Here is a 20,280-nt window from a genome sequence, read left to right as displayed (position 1 = left end):
CTCCTCTGCCGCTTTAGGACGCTCCAGCTGTTTTAATAGGCAGACACCCGTTACATTACATTAGCTCCTCTTGTACTGCAGATTCAGCTGCAGGAGTTCAGACTGTGTTTGGCATCTTGTTCACTTCGGCAAGACCAGCCACAAAAAAGACAGGCGTAAACAATCTGTCTGTGCTCACGGACACATTCTGTCTTTGTATTTACTTGGATGAATTTTCCATTCTGTGTGTTGTTGTGTCTATTATTTAAACACAGGCTTGTATCTGGATTTCCTTGAAGTGTAGTCATGCAGTGGAAACCTAAAAAGTAGTGCTGGGCCTCACAGGAGGCAGAACAAAGCAGTGATTTCATATTCTCTAACGTCGCCCACATATGAAACTGATTCATGTTTAAACACATTTCACTGCAGAAGTGGTTACATCGACAGATATTGTACAATTACAAGTTCAATCTGTAAAGGTTGTTGCTCATGGGGCGGGCCAGATTAGAACCTGACAGTGTTATAAAAAGCTTAAAGTTGATCCCTCGGCCCATCACACTCAGGCAGTTACAGAGACTCAATAATGCAGGAAGCATTGTTTCAATGTGACTTCACTACTGTGTAAGTGAAACAATCGGAGGGTAGATCATTTGACAGATGCACCCCTGTCACACCTTTTTACTGCAGAGCTCTGATCGTACCTGATACCCTCACATATATATATATATATATATATATATATATATATATATATATATATATATATATATATATATATATATATATATATAGTGAAACAAAACAGTCAGATAAGTCAAACTTTACTCAGCTCATTCTTCTTGCTTCCTCCACTTCTGTACCATCGATTCATAAATGTTGAATTCTCTGGCAGCTGTTCTATTCCCATGTTGTTGCAGTATATTAATGACTAACCTCGTATTGTGGATGGATTATCTCAGTTGTTCTCCTGACTGAAGTTTGGTCCGTTTACAGCATCCTGCCATGCGATTGCATTTGTCCCTATCCATCAGGAACCTTCACGTTAACTTTAATCAAAAGTTAGCGTTCATCCTCCAGCTTCACTGTGTTTATGCTAACATAGCTGTGTCGCTAGCCACACGTAGCACATCATTATATAGCAGCTAGCCCAACTTCAGTAACCCTACAAACGTCACTGCTGTTTAGTTTCCTGTCTTCATTTATGTTGGAAGTGATAACAGAGCTGTACGTTTGAATTTTGTCAGAAATCTCTCAGTCAGAACATGCTATATCATGTTTAGCTAACTAGCGAGCTAACTTCCTGCTAACTTCTAACTCCGTTAAATGTAATAAATCTTGTTTTCATGGATGCCTGGATGTTAAACCTAATTGTTACACCTGGTAAAGCAGCAACGCTGATCATTTTATTAAAGATGAAAGAATTTAGACAGTTTTTAACTCTGTAATGCTCCAACAATCCATCCAGCGGTGCGGCTTCGTAGCTACCAAAGTCGTACTAAAACATTTTTGAGCGCCGTGTAGCACATAAAATCGGTTTCAAGGTCAGTAAGTATTCATACATAAGGCACACTGTCGATTTTTGAGAAAATTAAAGGATTTTAAGTGCGCCTTATAGTGTGGAAAATACGGTATATATAGATATATATGTGTATATTGCTGGATTCACACAGTCTGACATTTTCAAGCAAACCCTGGGTGATGTTTCTGGGATGCAGCCGGCTATCTGTATAGACAGGGGTGCACATAAGTGGTCTGCAGGTGTCAAAATAAAAGATGCTCACCAGATAAGAAGTTGCAACGCATGTTTATATAAAAGGCACCGTTTTTGTCCGCTAGAGTGGGATTTTCACGGCACATTCTGCACCACATCTCTGTGTGTTCATCATTTGTTTGAAGCCAGCTCACTTCCTGCAACCACTTTTCCGAGAATACGCTTCTTTTGCGGTTCGGACTCCTTTTGACATTTCTTTGGAGGTGGAGGAACACCAAAGTAATTGCTTAAAGGAGCTTCTTCGACATCTTTAAGAGTTCTAAACAAATGTCTGTCCTCCTCCAGAAAATCTTATGTACGCAAACACGCGTTGCAACTTCTTATCTGGTGCACGTCTTTTATTTTGACAGCGAATGCGCACCTGCGGACCACTTATGTGCATCCCTGGTTATAAACACACATGAATCCATTCATCACAGACTTTCTGACTATACGTGAGTTCATGTGAACTGTCTTTTAGTTTATGGGACGTTCCACAACATCTGTCAGTTTAACCACTTTGGTTTTTTAAAGAATCCATTTCATATCGAAGGAACCTTGGAGGATATGAAATATTTTGTTCTCCCTCCTGCCAAGGTTTTACTGCTCATAAAGATATAATGTAACCATCAAAGTTTGTATCTCTGCACTTGTTAATATTTGAAAAAGGCTTCATTATTTGCTGGCAGCCATTTTTAAAGCATCAGCTGACTGAATATAGGGACGGAAACACTTGTGTCTCGTTGGGTTCATGTTCGACGGGTTTCCTGATTGCATAAGAGGTCCAGAGGGAGCGCGCTCCAAGGCGTGAGTGATCGAGTCCCGTTCACATCAGAGCGATCTCCGTTCAGCATAAAACAAAGACGTAGGGTGGAGCGCCGTGCCCGCATCGCGCAGTGCAATCTACAGCTTTCCCACAAAAAAAGTGGGAAAGCACAAAGATGCGTTTCTCCCACAGACTAGAGAAACTCAGGTTGTAGTAACTTTACCATAAAGGTTCAGAATTCTTCTACAGAAGAAAACTCCAAAAAAGAAGCGCAGGAACTGCTCAGGCGGGAGACGACGGCTTATGATGGTGCGGGTTGTGTTGGAAGAAAAGCTCCACAGAGAAGCCGGAGTCTGACTTCCATCTTTTTCCCGTCAACCTGCGAGCAACCCGCCGAGGGAGGACGGAGATTGGATGAGCTCGGGCAGATCGCCGTTTCCGTGTGTAACCGATTAAAGAAATAATAGAAAAGAGCAAATTTGTCGGGGATTCTCCAGCAACTGCTCTCACCTTCTCTGACCTGACATTTCAGACTGACCGAGGCTGCCCCGTGTGTGTGTGTGTGTGTCTGTGTGTGTGTGTGTGTCTGTGTGTGTGTGTGTGTGTGTTTGTGAGAGTGAGCTGTCAGTATTTATGTGTGTGTCACTTGCCTATTCTCCCCGCTGTCGGCGGCAGGCTGAGTGGTAAGTCAAATATCAATTTCATCCAGAGTCCAATGACCAATTTGCATATTCATGCTGGTGGTTACTTGTATTAAAGCGAGCTGGCGGCGCGTACCACATGTCGCTTATATTTCTGATTAAATGGCGAGGAGAAGGCGAGACCGACGTGTCCGCTGCGTTCGATATAGAGCTCGATTTCTTTTTTATCAGGCAGTAATTGTCATGCATCCTGCAGACGTACCTGACGGTGCATGCACGGCCGAGGAGGAGAGAAAACCGCGACGCTGCTCTAACTGGCGAGAGGATCAAACTCATTTTAATTTGCTCGACTGCTGCTCGCCTTTTGCCATTTACCCACCAAACATTAAGGTATATAAGGACACACCCCTCTCTGTGGCGTGACAACAGCCCGACTCTTGTACCTACAGTTGCTGTTAATAAAGCAGCGAATCAAAGTGCTGTTAAAGCCGTCTAATGTGAGGCGTCTGTCAGCCTCGTGCTCTCCTGCAGCGCTCGTTGCTTCTCGTACCCGCCTCTTCCTCCGGATGCTTACCATGAAGTGATTAAATACTGAGCCAGGTTGATGGCGATCGGCGTGCCGCTGATGGTGACGTGGCGGTCGCTGGTGCTGTCGATCTGACTGCCGATCTTGATCTGAGCCCCCGATACCTGCCGGATCTCGTTTATCTTGGTGCCCTGGCGGCCGATGATTGAGCCAATCAGCTGTGAGGAGGGAGACACGGAGAGGATTAGAGGTTTTTACAGCATGTGACCTGGAAGCTCAGCTTACTGACCAGTTTGAGGTCTGAGGACTTGCTGTCAGACCCTCAGTCTGCCTTTACGTCAGGTGTGACAGGTTAAAAAACTCTTAGACCTTCTCACTTCCCCACACGAACCTCCAGCCTTCGTTCTCTGCCTTCACTTTATTTTCCGTCCTTCCATCTTGTTATCTGCTGGTGTCTAATAACATGGGACGGCACCAGGTGGTGAACTCTGACTCATCTGCCTGCCGCGAGCTGGGCGAGGGTCCCGGTGTGAGCTATCCTGGTCTCAGCGGGGGTTTGTCACACAGTAGGTGTCACAGCAACCACAGACAGGTAGTTACTGAGCTCACCTCTGTGTCAGTAAATGTGTCTCATTATTTTTTTTAAGACGGCAGGCTTGTCAGGTGACAGCAGGTCTGCACGGTGCCAACTATGCATCTGGAGCTAAATTTATAAGGAATGAAACTCTGAAATCTGTTTTGCAGTTAAGAAGGCAAAAAAAGTTGGGAGGTAACTGAAAGATTTTGTAATTACAAGACTTGTTTATCCTAATTATAAGACGAGGACTGAGAGGGCGGGGCTGGAACAGACGGGGGCGTTTCCAGCTATAAAAAGTTTGTGGAGGAAACACGGCTGGCTCGGTAACAGTGCAGCTCTGAACTAGGGCTGCTCGATTATGGCAAAAATGATAATCACGATTATTTTCACTGAAATTGACGATATTTATTTAACAATAACAATGTGTTGAATAATGACTTTAAAGATTGTCAAAAATAATTTAAAATAGTGCAAATACTGATAACAGTGCAAATGTTTGCAATATAAAAAAATGAATGAAAAATGTAAACATGTTTAGTGAAGTTTGCAGTGTTGCTCTGTGGTGCAGCTACGACACTGTAGCAAAGTTTACACACTGTGTCTACTTGATCCACGTCTGACTCGAACCCATAATGTTTCCACACCACTCAAGTTTTTTTACCTCTTTTCAACCAACAGCAGTCACTCTCCTCTCCAAATAACTTCTGCTCAGCTTTCCGAGCTTCCCTCGGTCCTCTTAATCAGCGGTCCCCAACCCCCGGGCCTCGTGAGTCGTTTGGTACCAGGCCGCGAGAGTTGAGGTTCAGGTGTGAAATGTATAGTTTTCAGGGTTTTTATCGGTTTTCAGCGTTATTTTGTTATCGTTTTTATCGTTTACTCGGTTTTCCTGGGTCTTTTCACGTGTGTTATGAATAAATTTTCTTTTTTTCGGTACCGGTACTAGTTTTATTTTGTTGTATTTATCCGCGACACCTTAAAGGCCGGTCCGTGAAAATATTGTCGGGCATAAACCGGTCCGTGGCGCAAAAAAGGTTGGAGACCGCTGCTCTTAATTGTTGTGACACGTTAACCACATCCACTGTGGCCCCTAAAGGCAGCAAGGTAAAACTTTTAGATGCTTCATCGGCTTAAACTGGGCAAACCAAACATTTCCGTGGTCGACTCGCACTGAAAACACTTGGCAGCCAATCGTTAAGGCTACAAATACCCCAGATTTCGGTATCCAAGTCCCCCGTGTGCTCCGTTCGCTCTCGCTCTTCCAACGGTGTTAATATAAACAGGCTGAAATCTCGACTTGGAAGGAGGCCGTCCGTGTCGTTCCTCTCATCTCAAACCAATTTTATTTCTGTCTCCTCTTCAGGCTGCAGCGTTCAGCGTCGCCGCCGCTTCAAAAGAAGGACGCTCTATACCGTGTCTCTCATTATCCCCGATATCTGTACCGGTACTAGTTTTATTTTGTTGTATTTATCCGCGACACCTTAAAGGCCGGTCCATGAAAATATTGTCGGGCATAAACCGGTCCGTGGTGCAAAAAAGGTTGGAGACCGCTGCTCTTAATTGTTGTGACGCGTGTTCGAAATGCAGAGAGGTGCGCTCGATTTGCCACACGGAGCAGCGCGAGAGTAAAGCACGAGGGAGGGGCTAATAATCGGCTCGGTCATTTTTAATGATCGTTGAAAGCCCAGATCGTAATCGAGATTAAAATTCGATTAATTGAGCAGCCCTACTCTGAACAGATGAACAACGAGCGCTACCCTCGGTAAGTAAAGAGGACTCACATTTTAACTGTGAATACTTTCTTCAACTCTCGTGTAAAGTATCTATAAAGTTCTTCTGAGCCATTAAACAGAAGCTCCCCGGACCTGTGACAATCCCAGATCACCTGCTTCCTTTTAAGGAACAGATGAAAAAATCAAACCAAAGCCTGGCTCTGAATATTTTTAGACAAAACATTTTAAAGACTTGTTCTTTCTGCTGATATTTTCTCTTTCAGCTCTAAAAACGAGGAGCGGACGAGGTCAGGCGTATTTGGAGGATATGAAAGTTATGCAAAGGAGATAATGAAGACTAATGTCAGCGTGCAGGGTGTTGGTGTCATCCAGTTAAAAACATAACACCAATATGATGCCCACTGTGGAAGCTGGTAAAGAATGAATCAATTAACCCTCGGCACAGCTGATTGGCCTGAAATTGATCACAGCAGAAGTATAATTGATTAACTTTATCATCTGCAGTGAATTGTTTGCTCATATATTACAGATTAGTTTGGGTTATTACTTGAAGCACTGATGAGCAGGAGCATCTCCTTTGATGCCTCGGATTAAAGCAGCCTTCTGTTTGACGTGGACAGAAGCTCCTCTCTGCTGAGCCACTACCATCCTCGTCTTTTTAAAGCATGACTCATCGGCTTCTCACTTTAATCCACTAACGACCCCGAGCTTCCCTTTAGTCACTTTTTGCCTTCATCTCATTCGTTGCTTTATTGCCTCCCTGTAACGGCCTCTTTCTGTTCCTCTGTGCACGAAAGAGTGAGTAGATCTGCACTGTACAGAGCTATTCTCAGAAAGGTCTTCGATAATTTAAGTGTGTGTCTGTGTGCACGCATTAGAGACACTGACAGACAAAGTGCTGGCCAATGACAACCAGGTTACAGCCATTTGCGTGAGATCCCTCTTAGCCGCTGTTTGACCTCACAAACGTGCTCATTGAATAATTACCGTCCTCCTGTGAGTCACAACCAGCAGACTGGCAGATATCCAGGAAACAAAGACACACACACTAACCTTTAAATGTCTCCATCTCTGGTTGCTGAACAAGTATTAACACAGTTTAGTCATACAGGTGCGTGACTACCTGTGCACAGACTCACTGAATACTGGTTAAATATTCGTACATCAGGGATCATCAGTCAGCATGAAGACACACAGAACATTTCACTTTTATTTTGAAAAACTTCTTCTTAGTTTCTTATTGGTTAGACTGTAGCACTTTTTTTTTTGTTGGCTAACCTGAGAGTTGCTGCCTGCTTCCCTTGAGTTTAGCTTAAATTCAGTTTTTATTATATGGCACCAGTGTTGGTCAAGTTACTTGAAAAAAGTAATCGGTAACTAATTACTGATTACTTCCCCCAAAAAGTAATCCCGTTACTTTACTGATTACTTATTTCAAAAGTAATTAATTACTTAGTTACTTAGTTACTTTTTAAAAACACGATTTACAACCTGAATAGGTGATAAAGTGATAGATCTTTCAGCCCAATTCTACTTTTTCTACATAATCATCATACAAAATGTAATCAAATGGAAAAGTCTCTTTTTAAAACTTGTTTTATTAGTTTTAATCTTTTAACTTTATGCATCAAGCAAAAATTTAATTATCTGCAACATTCTCTGACTGGAAGAAATTAGTTTAACATTTAAACCTATTTTCTGCACATTCCAGCACATAAAATAAAATATTTTGTGTGTTTACACTCAGTCTTTCAAATAGATGCAAGTAAAACACAGCAGAAAATAAATAAAGTCAAAGACTAGCGGTCCTGTTGCTCTATTTTCACCTGTAAAGCAGGAGTGGGGTAGGCGGAGGTTTACCCTGGTGCAGGTGTGCAGCGGTCAGTGGAAGAATCCGCGAGTTTCTCTGTGAGTTTCCCATTACGTCGTAGCTACTCGGTGCTTGTTTGGAAGTTTAGGGGTTTTTTCTCTGTAAAAAGAAGTTTTCTTCCCACGCACAACGGACACTAATGTTTTTGTCACTTTTTATGGAATCAAACTCAAAGTACGGTCAGTACTTCCACGCTTTAAACGCTGCACGCTCATACTCTCTCTGCACTCGATATATGATCCATTGTTGATCTGCACACAGCTGTTGTCACGAACGTCGCACTCGCTTACGTCACTGTCATGAGACATTCTCGCAAAAAAATCACGGTTTTAGTAACGCAGTAACGCAGCGTTCCTACGGGAAAGTAACGGTAATCTAATTACCGTTTTTGCAATAGTAATCCCTTACTTTACTCGTTACTTGAAAAAAGTAATCAGATTACAGTAACGTGTTACTGCCCATCTCTCTATGGCACCAACAACAATAGTTGGCCCATGGTGCTTTACACTGTGAGGTAAAGACAACAATGCAGAGAAAACTATGGTTCTGAACAAGCACTTGGCGACAGTGGGAAGGAAAAACCCCCTTTTAACAACCTCGAGTGGAGCCAGGCTCACACTTCTACACTGTGACAGCCTTCAGTGATGTGATGACTCACTTAGCAAGAACTAAAATCACTGCATTTTGTTCTTTGTAGCTTTCAGCACTTGTAGACTTGGACCTAAAAACCAGCTGCTTAGCGTCGTCTAGATTAAAGTCTCGCTCTTCACACCAGAAACTCGAGACCATCTGCTCGTCTGACGGTGACGGAGACGCCCGTGTCTATTGCATAAACCTCCTCGTCAGATTCGGAGACGGCTGGATAATATGGAGAATTTACATGAATGCTTCAGCTCGCCGACAGCCCGTACTGGCTCCTGGCAACAGGAAGGCGTTTAGCTCAGACTTGCAGCACACACCTGGTAGTTGGGTCGGATCACGTTCACGCCATGAATGAACCCCTCAGGAGTTCGTCACCACCTCCTCCAATAGAGTCAGTCAGGGTGTTTTGGGCTGAGTGTGATTACTTCTGCACGAGCCAATCGCACCAAGGACTGAACACCTCGAGTCTCCCATTTTACCCGCCATGCAGCTCATGCAGCTCCTGGTAAAAGCCGTGGTTCAGGCGGTCACGCACGCCTCAACTAGAAACAAAGCAATTTCTTTGCATGTGGCTTTGACGTCTCCTCCTCTTATATCTGCACTGATGTGAAAGTGTTGACGACACCTGTCGTTCAGGCGAATACGACCTGCGCCATAACGCCGAACCTTAATGAATGTGGCAGTGATGAGGTGACCAGCACGGTGAGTATACTGGTGGCTAAAGAAGATCCTGGGATTTCCTTCTTTCACGCCAAAACTCTGGACTAAATGTAGACGTCGAACGATTGGGAAGTGGAAAGCCTCCTGTCTGATAACACCTAACACCTAACTCACGAACTAAGTACTTAAAATATTGCTCATATTTGATCTTCAATGTAAATAAAAACGACGTGACGGGAAGGATGAGCGCGGGGCGACTGGGGAGACGGTTTGTTTTTTGCTCCGTCTCCAAGGTCGGTTGCTCTGGAAATGTGTGGTTTTCACAGGATGCCGCGTTCCCCAGCGAGCAGCTTTATGTAAGAGCTGGTGGGTAAAATCAGCTTGAAGCCGAAGCGCAGGGGAGGACGAGGACAGGGCGAGGGCTATTTTTGGGCGATTCCCTGCTGCCCCTGTAATTTGGAGAGGTTTACTGAAGGAGAGAGGGGGGAGACTGCTGTTGTTAAATCGCTAACTGTGAGCTATAGGATGTCATTAAGCTGCTCTGCTTGGCCCTGCTCAGTGACTCACAAACATATCGCACACTTGCATGCGCCGGGTCTTAAGCTCCTCTCTGCTGTGTGCTTTTGTGCGTCTTATTCTCTCCGGCCAGTCGTCAGCGCACACGAGCGGGGCTGCACGAGTCTGTCCACGCTAACGACACACAAAGGCATGAATGGAGGCTCTGAGAGGCCTTGAAGCTGCGACTTCATTTAAACCTGGAAGGTGACGGCACCGGCGGAGGTGTTGATTATCTTGTCAGAATGGAGATGGAGAGTTTCCGGGAGAGAAATGACCTCACGCTCCTGTTTTTCTCTCTCGAGCTGAACAGAGAGGCCAGTGTGACCGAACACGACTGTGTGGATTCCTCAGGAGAAATCAAAAGCCTCCTGTTAGGTAATGAGGCATGGATAAAAATACTGTTATTTCTTTAATAACGCCGGCCCTCATCACAGACTATTATCCAGGTGCAGCAACATCTCATCTTTAACCCTCCTCACTAATAATTACTGCTTTGAATGAACCTGCTGCTCCTTTGTTAATTTAAATCCCATCCACAGGCACATCTTTGTATTCACAGGCAGATATTAAAGATCTTCTCTTGATAAACACATCGCAGCAGGCTGATAGCAGCTACCGCCATCGAATGACACCATCCTCACCAGCCAACCGACGATCGGCGACCTAATCCAGCGCCGCCGACTCCGTTGGTTTGGCCACATTTGTCGAATGGACCAGAGCTGCTACCCCCATGGCCTACTCTGGTTGACCCGCCCCACCGATTGGAGGGTGCATCGAAATGCACCAAAGAAGACATGGATGAAACAAATCCAGGATGATTTGAAGGCCCTTCGACTTGACCTCGAGCAGGAGGAACCATCGCCTTAGATCGAAAAGCGTGGAAGATAATCGTTGGTCAAGCAAGAGAACCTGCGGCACCTTCAGCAGCGTACTGGTTGCGCGGCAGACCACCGCCGCTGGTCGCCCGCTAAGGACACGAAGAAGATAGCAGCTACATATCAGCCTTTTTCAGAAGCACTGACGAGGACAAAAATAAGTTGGAGCTATCGGGAGAGCGAAGTGCCATCTGCAGGTTTATACTGTAGCTTGCTCGACCTCTCAGTCACCGGCCAAGGGGCAACCCTAGAGCTGCAAAACTGAGCTGCAGTTCCTCTAACGTCCACTCGAGGCTCCAGCAGTGAGTCAGTGCCCAGAGACTCCTGAGTTAACCCTTTAAAACCGGTCAGAGCAGCACGCTCTGTTTTGTGTAACTATTTTTAAATCCCGGTAGCTCTGCAACCACGTAAGCTAGCGCAATAATTTTTTTTGCATATGAAACCGGAGGAGTTGTACTTACATCTTATGCCATCAGCTTGTCCTCGGTCACAGTTTCCTTCCACATATAACTTTGCAAAAACTGCATAAAAAGCACTTGCAGCAACAAAAACATAATATTCCAGAAACACGCTTTGCTGATCCGATCAGCTGTTTGTAACACTTCCTACGTCCATCAGCGTGAACTATCGCATGTCCGCCATGACCTGCCTGAAACCGGAAGTGACGTCATTTTCGCGGAAATGTAGTTTTTTTTTTACCATATAGCCTCATGAGCCTATACTGGTGTTTTTAAAAGTTATCTTTGACTTTCTGACTTTCTGTGTGGTTTCTGGGATGCTTAGGACTCATATTGCACTGCTGGAAATAGTTTATTTTGATGCATATGCTGCTTTTTTGCAAATTTGCATTATAATATTTATTTTTGTTTTTCCTGCAGTGTATAAAAATTGGTGTATTTCAAAAATAAAACTATGAAGACACTCAAAATAAATTTCCTGTGGTGGGAAACTATTTTGTGCAACTTTTTTGTATTTACAGTTTTGAGGGATAAGCCTCTTAAATTTCTCTAACTAGAAATATATGTTAAAAAAACAAAAACGATTTTCAATTTTTTTGTAGTTTATTGCACTTTTTTGCAATTTATGTAATTACTATGCACTTAATGCATATATATTATTAAAATCTGGGCTATAATGGTTGTATTGATGTATAGCAACTTGAAATGCTCCCAAAAATGGCTCCACAGCATGTAAACATATAATATAAGCTCTGGCGGACTTGGTTCTATGGTAGGTCTTAAAGGGTTAAAACCCTGAACTTCAGAGCAGACACAGGCGGCAGTAGCTGCTAGCCTCCCTCGGTTACTGGAGTCCCTGAACTGGACCTTCTGGACCTTCTGGAGCATTTTTAATCCAATTATCTGATCAATAATATGGCTGCTGTGGAGTTAATGGTACTAAGAGACAATCTCAGAAGTCTGAGCTCCAGTTTCAGGGAGTGAAATTCAAGGATTTCATTTGGATGTTGCTGAATACTGATTGGCAGATATCAGGTCACTCATGGCTCCAAAAAGCTGACATGTTAGTGACAGTCCAGAAACGTGAACGTTGCCGTCCCAGTATGCACACTATGAATATGAATGATTCGTGCAGGGAAATGTAAACTGGAGTTCGTTTGAACTGTGATGCATTCAGTTGTTTTAAAAAATCACTTTTTAAACTGAAGTTAATAAAGTTATTTAAAGTGATCCAGCTGCTGACAGGATGTCAGACGTTTAAAGTGAAGCGATGTGAAGACCCAGAGCCTGTTTCCTATTAATCATCCCTGACACCCAGTGGATGGAAAGGGTTCGCTTGAATTTGTTGTCCTCATATGTGTGTGTGTGTGTGTGTGCAGACACAGCCGCTGACACACTGCGAGCTGCATTTAACCCAGAGTTTTGACGGCAGCTCTAAGCAGCTGATGTGTGACAGACTGAATGACTGGCTAACACTCGCTGATGGATGGCAAGAGAGAGGCAAAGTGGAGGAAGAGTCAAGTGAGGCAGAAAGAGGGAAAATATATACTCTCAGTGTGTCAATGGGAAAAACACACTGTCTGGCTGTGCTCGCGCTCCTCCTGCTCACATTCTCCTATTTAGCACCGTGTACGTGCAGATAGTCAGTGAACCACATCGAAACCAGCGTTTGGTGCTTTTTATGAACGTTCATGCTGAGCACACACAGCTTGTTGCTGCTGGTCAGCAGCCTTAATCCCGTGAAGTGGACGAGAGTAAAATGGAGGTAGCTCGCTGCTCCATGACAGTTTGTAGAGATCAGGGCATGAACATGTGACCTAAAAGGTTACAAGGACTGGATGTGGTGAGTCTAGTTCAGGTGGAGTCTTTGTCATGTTCTTGAGCAGCGTTTGTCGTCCTGCTGCTGCCATCGGAGAGTGTTTTGGGTTTATAGCAAGACGAATCTCACTGAGTTGGATATTTTGTGCTTAAACCTCAACAGACAAGACAATGACAGATGTAACCTGTCTCTGCACAGAGATGCACAACCACTGGTTGCTATGGAAAGATGATTGGTGGCGGTTCTCACTGGGTGAAATCGATTACAAAGACAGAGCTGCACCAAAAACCTCCAAGTGTTTGGTCTGGTTGCCCACAGACGGTGGATGCGGCTCAGGAGGTAGAGCAGGTCTTCAACCAATCAGAAGGGCAGTGGCTCAATCCTGGGGAACGTAGGTCACCGAAAAACAAAAACATCTTGTGTGTCCTCAGATTTGAGTAGAAAAGTCCAAAAACTACTAGTTAAAAAAGGGAAGTAAAGACATTTCAAAGTAAAACCAACATGTTCCTGTTTGTGTTGCATTTTTCAGTTTCACTACAACTCGGAGAGCAGCAGGACAGTGTCTGTAGACACGTCCATCACTTCTGTTCATTCAGTCTCTTCAGCGTCCAAAATCACGGACAATGTCACATGGTCTATAAAACATCAATATTGATTAAAAACAATGCAAATATTTTAAAAGTTTAATATACAGCCTGGCTTCACTTTTCAGAAAACGTCCATTATGAGGCACCAACTTCATCTCAGGCAGCAGACTTCAAAGGATTTAACAGGAATAACTAGTCAGCCGCTGGTTCTCCAGTTTCCACAACAGGTTACAGTCGAGGCTTCAGCCTCTCTACAGGTACGCTCTGTCTGCAAGCCTCTTTGCAACCCACCTCGATGTGCATAGAAAAGGCAGTGAGGTCGCAGAAACAGACCCGTGCCACCAAATAATGATCGGACTAAATGAGCAACATTAATGTCTGAGGTCACAGACTCTGACCTTGGCTCATGTGATTAGGTGGAGGATCATCAGGGGGTCCTTTTGTCCCTCTGTGGGGGGAAACTCCCACTAGGTTTATATCTGGGACTCTCCACCATTTGACCTTAGAACTGAAGAAGCTTCTCGGATGAAGGTGAAACGTCTTCAAGCAACTTAAACAAGTCCAGACGCTTTTCTTTGCAAGCTCCTTAGACGACTCTGACCTTTGATGAGCTCGTTGCTGAGACAGACGGACAGATTGGACTGGACGCATTACTGTCTGAGACGGAGGCTGAAGGGGGGAGGGGGGGGAGGCCGGGTGGCCAGAAGCTGTCATAGGAACAAAAGGTCGCCGCTTTGACCTCGAAACAGTCGACACGTCCATCAAACGTCACGCGTCCTTGAGCACGATGCTGAACTGTTAAGTGTCTGAAAAAAAGCCACTGGGAGCTCTGCAGGGCTGGGGGCGGGGCCAGCAGCCGGGGGGGTGGGAGAACACAGCTGATGATGAACTGCAACACGCTTCCAGGTGCAGGTGTTGATTACACTCACGAAACATGATTAACATGTAAACGGTTTCATGGGCGTCAGTTATTTGTCCTCCTTTAAACCTTCAAACCAAACTTCCTGCTCTGTCGTATTTTCTGTCATAATTACAGGTGAACTGTTAAAATGATTCATTTTCTCTCAGTGTAGTTCAAAACTATCAAAGCACTTCGATTAAATAAAAGAGTAGAAGTTAAAAAAAAGCGTCTGTGGAGCCCAGCGTGAAAAATACAGACGTACAAATTTAAATAAACGCAAGCTTGAGTTGAACACACGTTTTCTAATGATGGGAAAATATCAACTCGTTAGCTTAATTAAAGGCTGTGATTGAAGTGTGCCACACATCTGCCCACTAAAACCACTAAAACCATTCATTTGCACTCTGTGTTGATCTGCAACAACCAAAAACTGTAACTGCACAGTTTGGAGCTGCATGTTTACATCTGACGAAGCAGCAGAAATATAAATGTATGAAGAGGCAGAGGAGCAGCATCGATTTCATTTTTCAGACAAAGCTTCATCTCCGCGGCTGGAGGTTGGCGTGGAGTTCGAATGTTCGGAGAGACAAACGGGGCATGCAAACACACCGACCGACTCCAGCATCACGTTCGCGCTAACATCGTTACACACTGTAAAGCTGCTGTTCCAGCTCAATAAAGGAGGAGCTGCTCTCGATAACATCAGCAGTTCAGAACAGAAAGCCGGAGTGGAGGAGGAAGCTTGTAGGAGTGAGCACGAGCTGACCTGTGCGCATGTGTTTTTGTGTAGGTAGAAGGAGATTAGCGGCCGGAGTCACGCTACACTTTCACTCACAAACAGCAAACACGCCTCCTCTGGAGCCGAGCGCTCTTACTCACATCGTTGGGAATGAGCAGCTCCTGAGACGTGGTTTGGGAATTCGCCTCCACCCCTCCTGGGAGAGAGAAGACAGAGATAATTCATTTTGAATGATTAGAAAACATCCAAATCATCAGGGATCAAAACACAACAAACCCCCAATGCCAAAGAGAAAAGTGGGAGGAAAACTGAAGGAAGGGCAAAGCTGAACAAAGAAGGAAAAACAAATCATATTTTTATTTTAGCCCATTAATAAAAAATGAAGGAATCTCTGTTAGCGCTTTAATAACAGTGTTTCTGATTTGGTGAGCACAGCTGGAGACCAGAGCGAGTCAGGATGGTCAGCGTTACATCAGCTCGTCTCTAACCCAGGCTCCTTCATCTCTTTATTCCCATCCCCACCCACAGCTCGTGGCCACAGGACAGCTTCGCCTTCATGCTCAGCACCCCCACCCTAAACCCCGTCACTTGCTTCAGTGCGATCGGGTTGAATCCAACCATCAGGCGCCGCTCTGCATTTTAGTTTTCCGCTCCCTGGTGTGCCGACACTTTTTCTGGATATTAATCGAAGGAATAAACGATAAGAGCGTCTAAATCATAAGACGTGAACACACACAGACACACAAACAGCTAACAAGGACACAAGGATTTTGATTCTTACTCCTCCGATGTGTCGGATTGTTCCTCACTTTGATTTTCTGCCTGCCTGTAGTGGAAAAGTGCATCACCAAGAATTTCTTTCAGTTCGTAGGAGGATTGCTTACGAGTTTGAGTCCCACCTCTCCTTTCTTCCTGCTGCTTTCATGACTTTACTTTCAGAAGGAAAGTTTCTGTCACGGTTAAAACTTGCTGCTCTCCAGTTTATCGTCCCTGCGATCACGAGGGTTGGAATAATCAGTCGCCTCCACGTGACGACTCTCTCGTCGATTTCTTTTTGCTGCTTCCTCTTTTCTTTCTTTCCTTTTTCTTCATCCTTTCTCATCTTTTCCTCACTCCCTGCCTTAGTTTTCATTCTTAAATCTCTTTCTTTGTTCTCCATCCCTCAAGCACTCATGTTGTCCATCTGTTTCCTCTCTGGTTCGTCTCTCATTTCCTTTCCATTTTCTCCTTTTCTTTATCTTCATTGTACATGTACACTGACAAAAACCTGTCTATTCTATTCTTCTTCTCTGTCCTTTCGTCTTTTTTCTCCAACCTCTTTTCTGTCTTTCACGTCTGTCCTCTGCGTCATGGTCCGTGGTCCTGTGTGTGTGGAATGATGCGCGGGTAGCCACACCCCCAGGCTGGGCCATCACCAGCACACCTGCTCTCCATCGGAGTGATTACCTGAAGAGCTCCTTAATCAGATGCTCCACGCCAGTCCGTTAATCACCTCTCTGTGGTAACTATACTCCCGCGAAAGCGTTGCATTCATATCTTGTTGGAGCTGCGTTAAATCTGCCTACTTGTGTCTGGGTTTCAATCCGGCGTTCAGCGTCTGCCACCTGCCTGTCCTCCTGCTCAGTTGGATCACCCGGTACATCATCTGGCCCATCCACTACCTCCACGGACTTCCCTCCCGAGCTCCCACGGTCCCGCTCTAATCGTAAGCCAACTGGTCTAACTCAGTTTTGATGTTTCCTCCACTTCCCGGCTCCCTGGTAATCTTCCCCCCTTTCTGTTGCAGCCTCCCACGGCCCCGATTCCAGCTTCCTCGCGTCGTTGTTTCCCCGTTCCTCGTTTTGCTCCTTTGGTTTTCCCGGGTCGCCTTTTCTTGTTATAATAAAGTGTCATTTTCTGCTAGCTTGAGTCTGCGTTTGGATCCTTTTGTGCACGCGCGCCGCGGCGCATGACACTCTGGTCCTTTGTCCTCTTATATAGTTGCTGCTTTCCCTCCTTGAGGAACGTCAGAACCTGATTGGCTCCTCTGAAGAGGTGGAGGTGAGTTCTCTCCTTTGCTACAAAAACTGCAACAAATTATTCAATTTCCTGAATTTAATTGTTTTAACGATGCCATCTCTGCGGTCTTATGATTAACGAGGCCGACACAATCAGCCGTTTGCTCAGTCACACCTTTGATTTCCACCTTTTAGTCGATTAGCGGAGCGGCGTGGAGCCTCGCCGACGCAGCCAGAAATCTGCCGGCCAGGTTCGAGTACAGAGAGCCGCTCTGCAGTCGGCGTGTGAGCTCAGCTGGATGCTCCAAATCAAAGCCACCAGGCACAGATTGTAATTCAGCGCCGCGCTGCAGAACGAAGCTCGTGCAACATTCATTACATAATTATGCACCTGAAAAGTTCTCCCACAATAAGAGACGCAGACAGCAGAGAGAGCACATTTTTACAAACATCTCTGGTGTTTTTGATGAAGAGGATGATGAAACTCGACGTAATGACTTCTCCAAAATGAAAATAAGGTTTTTGAATAAATCTGCAGACTTTAACGTCTGTTTTTAATCGAATGTGTGCAGACTGAACACGTATGCGTCTGCTGACAGCTCGTCTCTCGCGCTCACGTGCACGTCACCAACATGCTGCGTGCACACGACGGTCAAATCTCTCAGAGGACCCAGAATCTCGAGTGGCTGTTTGAGGTTTTAGGCCCAGCTTTGCAGCAGTGTTATGGTTTTATTACAAGCTTTGTGCGACTGCATCAGTGAGCTGGGCTCTTAATTTCCTTTGCAATGACAGAGGGAACCATTATCACACTCTGACTCCCGAGTCTTTCGCGCTCAGCCTCAGAGAGCAGACGTTATCGCGTCAGAGGGAGGTGGGAATCGTCTGCAGCACAGCACACATGGAGGCGTACAGATTAAAGGCAGTTCCTGTTAAATGCACGTTTTCCAGGAAGCTCAGCGGTTTGCAGCGTTTCAGGTTTCACTGAGCAGATCAGTCAATAGTGAAACTACAGTGAGCACAAAAGCCTCTGTGGCTCTTTTATTTCACAGATCACAAACCGCTCTGTGGCAACACAAACTTATTTTGTTAACCTCTGGGTGGAGTCTGATTTATTTTACGGCATATTAATCTGAGCTGGACACCGAGATTGTGAGTCGCTCTTTGTTTTGACTTGTAAATACCTGCAGATTCAGACATGCGGGGGAAAGGAGATGTTAACGAGCAGATCGCTCTGAGGTGTAATATTTACTACAGGTATATGTTTATCTAACACAGATATCAGGTTTACACAGGTAATAAATCCAGCTGTCTGATTCACCCAGAGAAGATCTGCTAAAGCAGCTCCATCAGTGTGTGAGAGAAAAGCTTATATCAGAAGTTAATGATTCTTGGAAAGTGTTTGATCAGTAGATTAGTTTGTGGTAGACTCCGATCAGAAGAGAGTCGGGCTAAGGATGGAGGGGGAAGCCCCGGTGTCAGATAAAGAAGGATTATTTTGAACTGGGACTCATGCAAAGCTGCTCGAGCAGAATCCAAATATTGAGCTGGAAATAAGAGGTTACCTGTAATTCCTTTGGACTGTCAGAACGTAAAACGTACAGCTTATTGCACCAGCAGCATCTGCTCTTATATAACTATCATTAGCTTACAGCTTTAAGTGTTTAAGGTATGTGCTAACTAAAAATAAAGACAAGATGATAGTTTATTAAATTTTAATGAAATTTGCAGATTGTTTCGGTGAAGTTTAATAAACTCCTTGCTATCTAAAATATAACAGGACACCGGAGTAAATTCTCGAGCATCTCACACTTCTGATAATCAGCTGTCTGCTTGATGTTTATTCAGCTGTGTAAAAACTATAACTTTAATCTCAGCCAAACCGATTTACTCAGGAACAAATAAAATACTAAAAAAGCCAAACAATAACATTTTTAAGTTATCTATCTGAGTAGCGAAAGACAGCGGTGGGTTTGAAAATGATTTGCCGGGAGTTGCCTAGCCTAGCCCCCGGCTAGCTATCGAGCTAGTGGGTAACAGACGTCTCCGAAAACGTCGGAGCGCTTTTGAAAATATGTGGTGTCTTGATAAACTGAGCAGATATTTGAGGTTTACACAGCTACATTCTCGCCTGAAAATATGTTAAACGTTTATTTTGTGACCCAGAAAGAATAATAAGAGTAATATTAAAACTAACTAGCTGCCGCCATTGTTGGAAACTGAGCTGGGCTGCGCTATGAATTCTGGGACATCTTCTTCTTCTTCTTCGGGGTTTAACGGCAGCTGGCATCCTTGTACATGCAGTGCTGCCATCTTCTGTTTCAGTCCGTTATTACACTCTTAAATCCTACTACTTATTCCTGCGTCTTTTGTGATCTTACAAAGCTTCAAACGACGCGTCGACTATTAAATCAGTCGTCGACGATTTTGATAGTCGACTAATCGTGGCAGCCCTACCCACAAGATATGAATAACCAACGTGTGTGTGTTTAGGAATGCAGTTTTTTGAGAGATGGAGGCACCTTATTTTAGATTCTTAGCATCTCTCGCTGTCAATAAAAGACTGAAATGCAGAATAAAGCAACTTTTTAAATCCTCCCTTTGTTACGGTTAAAATGAGGTTTGGGTCAGGACGAGGAGGAGGAAACGCATCGTGTCAGTGGGGCTCAGCTTCATTCCTCCTCCTACACCATCCTCCCCGAGTGCGAGTGGCTTATAAAGCTCTGTGACAGCGACTTGGCTTCGATGCCGCTTACTGACTTCAATCGAAAGTTTTTCCCTCAGACTGGAGGAGAGGCAGCTGAGGGAAATGTGTGACGTATGTGGCCTCAGCAATAGAAGGAAACATGGACTCTTAGTAGAGTTTAAACTGTAGTGTGTGTGTGTGTGTGTGTGTGTGTGTGTGTGTGTGTGCACATACCAGGCAGTACTTGTGTAGCTGACTGGCTGATGGGGGCCAGGCCTTGCTGCTGCATCGACAACTGGTGCAGCTTTGCTAACTGACAGGAACAGAGATGGAAATCAGACAGAAACAAGCGATGATATCAAAGATGAGCAGAGGGAATAAAGCAGCTGTTTACCTCCGAGTGAGGAATGCCGTAGTGGCTCTGTACTGCATACGTCTGAAACAGAAAAATACACAAGTCAAGGTTCACGTTAGCACTTCAGTATCCATCCAGCCTGGAGTTCATCATGAGTTTGATCAAAA

The 20,280-nt window shown here is 44.7% G+C and overlaps 1 protein-coding gene across 6 annotated transcripts in view; it reads right to left on the bottom strand.

Moving 5' to 3' along the window:
* Positions 1-20,280, bottom strand: part of pcbp4 (poly(rC) binding protein 4) — a 204,145-nt gene that overhangs the window by 10,250 nt on the left and 173,615 nt on the right. For all 6 annotated transcript variants that reach the window (XM_085160428.1, XM_085160424.1, XM_085160425.1 and 3 more), the window contains 4 exons: positions 20,153-20,194; positions 19,993-20,071; positions 15,219-15,274; positions 3,711-3,880 (listed from right to left, as the gene is read on the bottom strand). In XM_085160428.1, the coding sequence (XP_085016554.1) occupies positions 3,711-3,880; positions 15,219-15,274; positions 19,993-20,071; positions 20,153-20,194 (347 nt within the window). The remainder of the gene's footprint in view (positions 1-3,710; positions 3,881-15,218; positions 15,275-19,992; positions 20,072-20,152; positions 20,195-20,280) is intronic.

The sequence above is a fragment of the Neolamprologus multifasciatus genome, chromosome 5 (genome assembly GCF_963576455.1).
Source record: "Neolamprologus multifasciatus chromosome 5, fNeoMul1.2, whole genome shotgun sequence".
Classification (NCBI taxonomy): Eukaryota; Metazoa; Chordata; class Actinopteri; order Cichliformes; family Cichlidae; genus Neolamprologus; species Neolamprologus multifasciatus.
Note: the sequence above shows the minus strand (reverse complement) of the source record. Positions and strands in the feature narration are given on the sequence as shown.